The sequence below is a fragment of the Hemibagrus wyckioides genome, linkage group LG06 (genome assembly GCF_019097595.1).
Source record: "Hemibagrus wyckioides isolate EC202008001 linkage group LG06, SWU_Hwy_1.0, whole genome shotgun sequence".
NCBI lineage: Eukaryota > Metazoa > Chordata > Actinopteri > Siluriformes > Bagridae > Hemibagrus > Hemibagrus wyckioides.
The window spans coordinates 31,203,065-31,214,819 of NC_080715.1; the positions used below are offsets into that span (position 1 = coordinate 31,203,065).

Below are 11,755 nucleotides of genomic sequence, written 5' to 3' on the forward strand. Positions count from 1 at the left end.
CAAGAGCCACCGTCTGTGGAAATGTGTGGAAGCATTTATGATATCTGTCGTGTCTTTCATCAAATAAACCCATGTTAATGTGTACGACTTTGGTTTGAATAAACTTGTTTAAAATATTTACATTTACAGTTACTAGTAGTATTAGTCGTAATAGAATAAGTTATTATACATAAGCGTACATTGTTATACATTCTTATACATTACATTCTTTGGAGAAAATGTATTTAAATTATGGTCAAATATTAATGTGTATTTCTATATAATATAACTGTTTTGAAACTATATATCATATTTCCCGTAAAAGTGTTGTACTGTTCGATCAGGCATGACCACCTGCCTAATATTGTGTTGGTCCCCCTTTGGCTGCCCGAAACAGCCCTGGACATGGCATGGACTCCACTAGATATGTGTGTTGTGATGTTAATACGGTGTGTGTAAGAACTCACATGGAATAAGTATGATTGTGCCATTGTCATGTCCATAAGAGCTGAGGGCTACACAACGAAAAGGGATGTTGAAGAATTCTTCCTGAACTTGATAAATGGTCAGTTTGTTGTGGAGATACTTCACATTGTTTTCTGTAGTACAGCTAAAAGCAAACAAACATCTCATTCAAACACACAGCATGACGTGATGTATTCGCTCCATGTATGATACGCAGCACACGCTTTCATACTTACTTCTGTTCAACACTAAATTTGGATGGATTGTTTTCAATGTAGTTGTTGTTCAGCAGCCAGTACAGAGTGAAGAAGTCTAGATGATCCGTCTGACAGGATCCAGGACCAACAAACACTTTGCAGTGTAACACCTGCTTTGAACCTGCATTAAAAAACACAAACACTTTACCTGACTGGCCGAGGCAACAGCAGGAAACAATATCATCATAATAACAATAATAAGCATTTGGCATGCACTGTATAACAGAGCCACAATGCTTTCCCCAGAAATCCTGCTTTTAATGTGCTTGTTGGAGCATTAACAATACTGGTAGTTCTATACGCTCCAGGTATGAGTTATCCTGATTTTATCTAGGTTTTATTTCATATCTTTTATTTACACACAAATCCAGAGCATGCATTTATTTCTTCACACAGATGCACAGAAATCCTGAAATGCCTAAAATGCTGTTTTCAACGATTTTATGTGCTTAAATCTTTTAGGCAAAACTTTGAAGTAAATGTTTTTGGGTGAAATGTTTAGATAAAACTTGGGGTAAAACATTGGGGTAAAAATTTATGGTAAAACATTGGGGTAAAAACTTTAGGTGATAGGTCTCTTCTGATGTAACAAAAAAAACAACTTAGTATAAAACTTTAGGGTAAAACTTTGCGTTAAAACTTTGGGGTAAAACTTTAAGGTGAAACTTTGGGGTGAACATTCCGAGTACAACCTTTGGGTGAAAGGTCTCTCCAGCTGTAAGGAAGAAAACTTTGGGGTAAAACTTTCAGGTAAAACCTTTTGGGTAAAACCTTCGGATAAAATTTTGGGGTAAAACCTTAGGGTAAATCTCTTGGGTAAAACTTTGGAGCAATACCTTTGGGTGAAAGGTCTCCCTTGCTTTAAGGAAGAAAATGTTGGGGTAAAACCTTTGGATATAACATTGGGGTAAAATGCTTGGATGAACCTTTGGGGAAAACATTGGGGTAAAACTTTTGGATAAAACTTTGGGGACAATCTTTAGGGGAAAACACTGCACAATGCTTCATTTTCACAAAATAAGATTCAATAAAAAGAAACATATTAAAGTTATTAAATAAATGAAAAAAAAATAAATAAATACATATATAAATAGTTTTTTTTTGTTAAAATGTTAAAGATGGCAAATAAAATAATTCTTTAAAATAAATAGGAACACTTTTTTCAATCAATATAAAAGATAAGGAAGATTTTGTCAGTACTGCTCTTCCCCTGCATCCCTCCAATGCTGTCAAAATATCATTAAAAGCTTAATAATGTTTACTGGCAAAAATGTTTTTGATTTGTTTATTTATTATTAAAATGTTTAAAAATGTTCAAATGTTTATTACACTCACCTAGCTGTACAGCAAGAGTTTCCTGTTGTGGTTTTATGACTCTGGGCTTCTGTGGAACAGGACCTGTTCACACAGCAGTGACGGGTAAGAGGTGTAAAAGAGGTCACAGCATGCAATCGAATTACAACAAGTGTGAAGTTTTTCTTTTATGTGCAAGCTGGTTTTCTGCTCCATATGTTCACAGGAAAAGTGCTTTTGCGTCATTATTGGGTTTTTTTTTAGTTAATGGTGTAAGTGACACATTTATTTCATGTATCTAATATCTGTGTGTGTGTGTGTGTGTGTGTGTGTATTTACCCGGCTCAGTAAGAAAGACTTGTATGCTCCGAGCCGCAATGTATGAAGTTCCATTAAGGGTGAAGTTCATTATGCAGGTGTACACCCCTGTATCCTCCTCTGAAACACGATGGAATTTAATCATATCAGATTTTTCATTCCAGCTTAGGGGTCTGCAATCCTATCAAGTGAAAAACAAGAACAAATATCAAATAAAACCTATAAAAAGGCATGAGCTCAGTTTATGACATACACCAACCTTTTAGTTTAACTCACTGGATTCTTCTGATATATATTAGCATATTTAGCCAAAAGCATACTAATATATACTACAATATAAGAGATTTTTTTTTCTCCATCTCTTATTTCTACTCTCACTTTCATGAAGGAACAGAAGGAAAGAGATTTTTGTGTGTTTATGTTGGTAATAATGAAGGTTTAATGTATGTTGGGTAATATCCTTTTGTTCTGCAATCATCAAGTCTAATCAGAGAGCCTTGGTTATTGGGACACACTTGTGTGTATGAAGCTAAACAAAGTAAATGAACATTGGTTGCTCCTTGATGCAGAATGGTCAGTCTTTATATTTTAATAAACCCAGTGAATGTCTCAATCGACAACCTTTGCAAGATACCTTCATCCAGGTCCAGCTCACGATGGAAGCTGAATTTAAGTCGGTAATTTTTCTCTTGACTTCACAGTCACAAACAAGATGTTGACGCCTGTCCTTTTGCAGGTACACAGGGGCCTTGGTCACTGGGGGACATTCGTGCTTGGCTACAGAAATGGAAAAATGCATCTCTGAAGGTCCATCTATGTCACTGCAATTAGAAGAGAGGAAGAACGTGTCTGATTAAACAACACTGTGTTGTATATTAGATGGTTGAGTTTTGCTTGGATTTGCTCAGAAAGCTCGGTTCAGTTTTATTGTTTAGCGCCTTCAACATTAGTCAAAGATGTGAAATGTCACTAATCCCTCCTATCAGCACACTTTGCGCTTCCTGTGTGTTTGATTTCTTGTCATTCTGTACCCTTTACTCAAGTTTTGTCTCCACCCCATCCTCCATCATTGGCTTGTTGTCGTACTGTCTTCATCCGTTCAGGTCCTTAAGTATTTTCTCAGTTTATACTGTTGGGGCTTAGAGTCACTGCAAAGTCTTGTCAATTATCAATGAATTTCTGAACCTTGGTTTGTTCTATTAGTTTCCTGTTTTCTGGACTATGTTATTATCTTTAAGAAATTCTAAGAAAGAGTTTTGTGCTTATGTCCTGCTTCATTTACAGCACTTTAAATAAAGCTGTAATTAAGCTAGAAAGAAAAATGTTCCTCAAGGGTTCTTTCGAACTGGTAAAGGTATTTACTCTCAGTAACCAAATAACCTTTAAACCACATTTCTATCCAAAAGTACAGATGTTTTTAGGGTTTTAAAAAAACATTTGTATATCTCTTAAGTTGAGATATTAAGTTGAAGTGGAATATAGGGGTCATCAGTGCCTCAGTGGTTAAAGCTCTGGACTTCGGATTAGAGGTTGGGAATTCAACCTGCCGCTGTTGGGCCCACTGACAGCAGCTTCCTAACACGTGGACTAAATCAAGCGGTTCAATGCCATCAAAAACACAAACACACAAGTTCTCCATTTGTAGATGTTACATCACAGAAGAGATGCTAGTCCCATTGAGATAAAGTGAGTAAAACAGCTGTTTAGTAAACACACACACACACACACACACATTTTATGTGATTCTCTTTGACTTCCTGAATTGCAGCTTCACTCAAGCTAAAACACACATCTGATTTCCGAAAAGCCGATTTATTGTGTTGTCGTACCTGAAATAACACGAGTAGTTCCCGGTGTGTGACTCCTGCGCAGGGAAGAACCACAGTGAATGATTTATGACCCTTAGCCCTGCATCCCAGTCCTGATTCGGCTCTCGAGTCCAGTTCACACTTTTCACATTGTCATCTTCAGAAAACACATCAAAGTTAAGGATAGACACGTGGCCTGCACTGAGCTGCTTTGTGTCTATATAGCCTGAGAAAGAATGAGAGAACAGGGAAGAACAGCATGTAGAGCGGGTGGTTACAAAAAGAGCTGCAAAGAAATTACACTTCAGCTAGTACTGTTAAAAAAATGTACACCGACGATCATATTCAAGCATTTCCCATTAACAAAGTATTTTGTTAAAATGAAGCACTTTTCATGTTACCTAGTTCATTTAACAATGTAATTATTTTACATTAATTATACAGGTGGGAAAAATTTCCTCTTATTCTATAAGGTTTCTTATTCACTTTATGTGAAATCCAAAACACAGCGAACATAGGCAAGACAAAGTGCTGAAATAAACATCAATAAGATTCTAGTATATTGCCAACATATTGCTGTATAAATAGTGCTAGCTGTATTTAGCTGCATTTCATCCCTTAATTTTTTTTTTATTTCGTTTAACTAGGTGGTTACTCAGCACCAAAAGAAGTAGCAGTTAATCCACCTTTTTTTTAATATCAGAATGCCCAACACATAAATTTCAGATCAAATGTATAATATATTACACCAGTCACACAGGCTAAACTGGGCTGTAACTATGTTGATATTTAATAGAACCTATATAGATATTAATTTTTCAGTCCAGAGATCAGAATTTTGCACCTGGAGAGAATATTCTAATACTAATTCTTAAAAAAAAAAATCGTAAAAATATATAAGATGGAAATTACTGAGGTGGATTTTTGGTGGAAGATAGAACCACTGAAAGGTTCTAGAAGAATGCACTAAAGTTCAGGGACAGAATCACACGCTGCAGAGACATGCCTCTGTTTCATGTAAACTATATGAGTATTTCAGATTTAACATAAAATAAAGTAAAAGCAGATATTTCGTGGCATAAAACTCTAGTCAATACCTGCATGTTGTTTGTTAAATAGTATGGTTCACTATTTAAAACTATGTTGAAACCGTTAACTGTTTTTCTTACAGAGTCTTTTCTCTCTTTTCTTTTCTAAATCAGGAAACTCATGTAGCTCTGTGTAAAACACTAATACAGTGACCTAGTAATGAAATGATGAGCACCTGTCTGACCCAAATACATATTTTAGTGAAACCTGTGGTCTGAGACCAGGAACTGTCACTGGTGCAGAGGTACTGGTGTTGCTTCTAATATTTTAAAAACAGATGTGTGTAGGCAGTGACCCAGATTGGTTTTAGGTCAATCTAGACCTTCAACTGACCTAAATTTCTTTTTGGAAAATAAAAAGAAACTGGTGCTTATTGGTGGTGATTTAGTGGGTGGGGCTCTAAGAACATGGCATCTCTAATGGCCATAATCTTAAGAACATAATTACACAAATCACAACAGCACACCTCCACTGGCTTCCGGTAGCTTCATCAGATTCAAAGCACTGACACTTGCCTACAAAGCCACAAATGGAGCAGCTACCTCTGACCTCAAAACTCTTATTAATCCTCACACTGCACCTCACTCCCTCAGATCTACTAGCACTGTTAGACTGCTCCCACCATCACTCAGGGTAAGAGGTAGGTATACATCTAGACTCTTCTCTGTTCTGGCACCGAGGTGGTGGAATGAACGTCCCCTAGATGTCCAAACACCCGAGTCACTGACTGTCTTCAAGCGAAGGATGAAGACCCACCTCTTCATAAAACACTTCAACTAGCTCTTATTTTCCCTGTTTGTTTTATGTATTGTTGTATGTCTTATGTTGATTTTAAAAAACCCAAACACAGTTTTTAGATTGATGGTATATTCTTAGTTTGTGATCTACGGAACCATTGTTGATGTATTCATTCATAGAGACTTCATGCACAGTAGTAGACTATATCTCTGATAAGTGAAGGTAGGTGGGTATTTTCCCTTCGGGCTTACTGCAGGGTATGGTAGATTCTTTCCTGTTTCTCTCTGGTAATGATGTGAAAGGCTGCATATGCAACCACTACAGCCACAAGCTTTTTCCTACAAAGAGCTCTCCCACCACCACCCAATCTGCTCTCTTTGCTGAGTTTTATCTTAGTGCTACTTGATGTAAAATCACAGTGTGGCTCTTTTTCCCCCTCCAGCCTGCCTGATTCATTCTGATACTTCTTCTGCTTGGTGCTTCTATCCTTCTGACTCCCTTTCTGATGCTCTAAATGGTTCCACATGCACCTATCAAGATTCACACCTTTCATGAATAATTTGTGCCCTGCCTTTTCCTAACTGTATACTGTAGATGTAAAAACGTCAGCAGTGATCTTAAAGACTATGCTGCTCATACGCCGCTCAGCACCCTGTTTTAACTTGTTGAAGAGTAATGGCTCATAATCATACTCAGGTTAATGAAGTTTTTGAGGTTTCGTTGTCATTTCTTTTCATTCCAGGGAGTTTTCTTTACCACTGACTTGCTCATTATGGATCAATATGCAGTAAATATCTATGTCATGATTGACATTAAGCTGCGTTATGACAATGTCTTTTTTTAGCAGAACTACACACAAATCAAACTGAACACATGGAATTCACTTTAAACTATATTTTACCTTTTTAAAAGTGATGTATAATCACACAAGAAATCTTTCAGTGCTAGATCGAGCCTGGCCAAGACTTTCTGAGTTTCGCTGTACTGTGACATAAAGAATTTCTATCAAGTCTGTCTCACAGGCTACAGCTATTCATTCCAGCCAAGCAGAAGCCACACCTGATTCTTCCTAGTTAATGATTTTGTCTTAGTCTTCAATTAACTATTATTTGTGCCTCCTATTTGGCTGTAAAGAAAGCTTGCAAGTGGGATGTAGATGTCCCTTCCTTCCCTTATGGTCTCCTTATGTCCATGTGGACTCCCTACAGGTTTTATGATTATCTCTCATATCCTGAAAACATACTGGTGTCTAATTGTAAATCTCCAAAATTCATGTCTGAAATGGTTAAACAAAATAATTTTGAAAAAAAAAATAAAAATAAAAACATACTTATCCATTTTTAGGGTGCGATTTCGTAAAACCACGAGTTCTAGTAAACTAGAATCATGCTGAATCAACTAGAATCAAGCAGCTCATGAACAAGCCCCGCCCACCTGGCCCCTCAGTGGTTAACACATTTGTTATCATACTTTAATAATAGTGAAATGTGTGTATGCTGACATAAATGTCTTGTACATCCCGTAAGCTGTCTTATTTTAGTGCACTGTTGACGTACTATGTTTAGTCATGAGGGAAGAAAAAGTACACTATGCTTCGGTGTACTTCCTGGTTATACATCAAGGCCTACAGAACAACTTCTATAAACAAATAAATAATCTCTGGTAGCGACAGAACCCCCCCCCCCATTCTTATGGGGAGGAAAGGCTTTTTTTTAGTAGCCACCATTCCATCAAAGCCATACATGTTTAGTCTTTTTCTGCATTTTTCTGATGCTGTCATGAACATAGATATTTAATGTTTTTATAGACATCTGTAGGTCACATGATGTAGCGCTTGGTCTGCTCTATGATTGAATCTGCTGAGACACTGAGTCCTGAGATGACTGGCACTTGTACCCACATGTGCAGTGACAATAAAGTTGAATCTAATCTAAACTTGTCTTGAAGGCTCTTCATTTGTACACAATCCTTCTCCTTGTTCATTGGTGAATTTCAAACAGTTGAAGAAGGCCTTATAAGCCTTCCTGGGCTGATAAACAGCAACAGAGCTCTGAGCTCATGGCTGATGTCCGTTCTCCTTGACATGATATAGACACACAACTGAGTGCTCTAGAACACCGGACTGACCAAGATATATGATTAATTTATGATTAATTAATGCTGTGCTTTTCATTAGTAATACCTGGCTTCTAATTTCTCTCTTAATAATTATGGATGTATGAAGGGTGTATGTATTTTTTCATGCCTGGATTCTGAATGTTGTTTTAATTATTTGGAGAAAATGTCTACGTATTTAAATATGCGGGGTTTTTTTCTTTTTGCTGTTGTTGTCACATTAGTTGTTTGTTTATTTAGACCACTGTTGTTTAGTTTTTTTTTAAATAAATAATTGAAAAAATGGATTAATCTACCTACCTATCTATCTATCTATCTATCTATCTATCTATCTATCTATCTATCTAACCATAAGTCTCCTAGTTATTTAATCAATAATGAGTACTATTAAAATAAAATGTAGTTAATGGTAATGTAGTGAATTAGCTAGAATATAGTTGTAATGTTGCCAGATTACACCATTTAATCACATGATTTTACATTATTTAATCATATTATTTTTACTGTTCCCCTCTGAGCAGCAATACAGAACAGTCTGAAGCTGTCTGAAGCGTCTCTTCATCTTCAGAGCTCCCTGTAATCTGCTTCATTAGTATTTTTATCTGATGTATTATGACAAACTCCCAATTGATTTGGAACACCAATAATCATACAAAATAAATTCCTTTTAAATGATTGTCATGGCTCTGATTACTGGAGCATGAGATTACACACACATGCACATCTGGAAGCATATACAGTACCATGGCATGCTTTTTTAAAGGGACTGGTCTGAAATACTCAAACCAGCCCAAATGGTACCAGTGACAATAGTCACAGAGATCTGACATTTTCTTCATTCTGATATTTGAAACTTTTTAGTGGAGTCAGTGTATATTTGTGCGTGCGTGTCTGTGTGTGTGTGTACAATATTTTTTTTTTTTTAAATTCAAAATTTAGCTCACTTGATGATTTTACTCCTAAACATTCCTCACTCTGAAATGTAATAATAATAATAATAATAATAATAAAGAGGAAAGAATGTCATGAAGAAGTTAATTAAATGAAATCTAATTGAAGAAATGAGAAAGGTAAGGAATTCAATTCAGATGATTCACGAACAATAAAAAAAAACAATAAATATAGTTCATGTTCATGTTCATGCTACTGAGATTTTATCTTTGACTGAGGAAAGCTGGGAAACACAATACACATAGACACGTTTCAGTGTTTGAACAAAGCCATTACACAATATAAACCTTTTTCATAGCAGTTACAGCACAGTGATCACAGTAAAGCTTACCTTCACACTGCAGGGACAAGGCGAGGATCAGGAGGATCCCACAGCAATCAATCATTCTCTCATAAAGCTGACCGAAACCTCTCATGAAGTGCTGTGACCACTTTCTGCCAGCTGCTTTATTTGTACGGCTCGACACCTGAAATATAATACAAAAAACCCCACTTGAATCTTTAGGCTAAGAAGAAAACCACAGTGTGGGATAAAAAAAACCCCCAAAAAGTCACCCACTCTCAGGGTAATGTTTTCTCTAACACGACGCAGAAGAATCCGGATTTTTTTTCCGTAGTGGTTTCAACGAAAAAGCGTCTTCAGTTAAAGACCAGGAAATATGCAGGAATTTCCCAGATGTGCATGCGTATACGTCACCAGACACAATAACGAGCCTGCCCATTCACAGCCACTTAAATGCATTTTTCATTTGGTAAAAAACGGTGTAAAAACATTTACATGTATATCTCTTTTAGGGAAGGAAAAGACATGCTGAAGCTGCAGATCGGTTTTTTTTTCCGCTTCCTAATTTTCTCTCTTTCTCTGTCTCGCGCGCTCTGATTGTGTTTATTCTGTTGAGGCTATCTTATCTTAAGAATAAAAGCATAAAATATGAATAAGAATAAAAAAATTCTTATTATAATGACAGGTGAACTGATCTGGTCTATTCTGTGTATCAATCACTCTACACTACACTCTACAATACCTTGCATGTGTTGCAAAGCGCATGCCGAACACTTCCGAGTGCGCCACACTAGTGCACATGTACTGTATTTGGACACACTACTGAATGCACTATTAAACGATCATGTATAAATAATGTAACCTATGCAGCTCCTATAGCTGAAGAAGTACTGCTCATAAGGTCTAAAGAAGTTCTCACCTTTTCCAGAAAAGTGCACGCGCAGAGCTCAGAATAAAGCGAGTGTGTGTGAGAGCGCTCCTCTTACAGCAAACGCGCCGGGATTTCCGCTCACCTGCACTGCTCCCTCTCACGTCTTCCAGTGAAAAGATGCTGTTTCCGTGCGGTTTAATTAGACGTGCGTGCATGCATGCGTGCGTGTGTGTGCATGTGTGTGCGTGCATGTGTGCATGCGTGCGTGTGTGTGTGTGTGTTTGTGTTTTCTCACCCACAAATTACTGACTAAGAAGCGTGTGTTTCACAGCTTCACAGTTTTTTTAACTTACAGTAAAATGCTAGGATGAGGCAAGGCAAGAGTGTATTATAGTATTGCAGTATACTCTTGCAACAATTAATTACTGAATTTTAATATCAAAATCCAGATGTGCATGCAGCTGAAATTTCATAAATGATTATATATCAAATCATCAGGCAGTGATTTATTATTACTACCAAGGCTGCTCCTGCTGAGTTAAGTTGTCTTTATTTGTCACGATACATTACTGCACAGTGAAATTCTTTCGTCACATATCCCATCCTTGGGGTCAGAGCACATGGTCAGCCTTGATGCAGCACCCCTGGACCCGGCTTGTTTAAGGGCCCAACGGTGGCAGCTTGGCGGTGCTGGGGCTTGGATCACAATCTTCCAGTCAACGATCCAGAGCCACTTGGGCTACCACCTACATTACAGCCATTATTATTACTGCTATACCATGACTGCTAATACTATACTGCTAGTAATATTAATACTATTACCAGTGTTCCTTGTTGCTAGGGTGGTACCCTTAGCTAAGGCTCTGGAACATTGTTCAGAAGATTGGCATTCAAGCCCCACGCTGTGGAGCAAAACAAAAAATGATGATTAATTTTCCTTAGCTATAAGGAATAAATACATAAAAATATAATTCCCCCAGTTTCTCAGAGCTGAAAAATCCTATGCTTAACAACAGAATTTATGTGCTTGTGAAATCTAGGCTCTGAATAAAAAAAATCCTTTCAATCCATTAATAAAAAAAATTGCTAAATATTCCAAATGACGTTTACAGGAGCATAGGCTCAACTGCTGGGTTTTGGTTCCTCCCAAGATTTCCTTTCTTTTGAACTCTGTGGGTTTTTCACTCTTGCATTGCTGTCCAGTAAAGCTGCTATGAGAAATTCTGCACTGTAAGAGTGTTGTGAAAAAGAAATTAGGCTAAATTTCGGATAATTCAGGATGATTCATCTTAACAGCAAATATTTTCTGGCTGAAGAAGTAAACATCAAAACATACAGTATATTCTTATGCACTTGCTGTGGAAGTGCATGCCAGAAATAACATGACTTAATTAGTATGACATCATATCTTGTGTATGGCCAGCATTAACAAGAAGTCAATACTGAAAACCTCGAATCCTTGCAACAATGGTCATGCGATCATGCGATGATGTCATTCCATCACAAGGCACCATACAAACACACTCATTTTCATCCAGGGAATGTTTTTAGATGGAATTAAGCTGAACCCCTGCCTTGTGCCCCTAGT

General features: G+C 37.1%; 1 protein-coding gene across 3 annotated transcripts in view; it reads right to left on the reverse strand.

Moving 5' to 3' along the window:
- Window positions 1–11,755, reverse strand: part of LOC131354248 (interleukin-1 receptor-like 2) — a 15,193-nt gene extending 3,438 nt beyond the window's left edge. The window contains exons 1-8 of one of the 3 annotated variants that reach the window (XM_058391650.1): window positions 10,216–11,755; window positions 9,345–9,480; window positions 4,142–4,346; window positions 2,947–3,133; window positions 2,334–2,493; window positions 2,037–2,099; window positions 681–822; window positions 447–589 (exon numbers count right to left, since the gene is read on the reverse strand). In XM_058391650.1, the coding sequence (XP_058247633.1) occupies window positions 447–589; window positions 681–822; window positions 2,037–2,099; window positions 2,334–2,493; window positions 2,947–3,133; window positions 4,142–4,346; window positions 9,345–9,429 (985 nt within the window). In that variant the 5' untranslated portion in view covers window positions 9,430–9,480; window positions 10,216–11,755. The other 2 variants (XM_058391651.1, XM_058391653.1) reach the window with 2 other exon arrangements.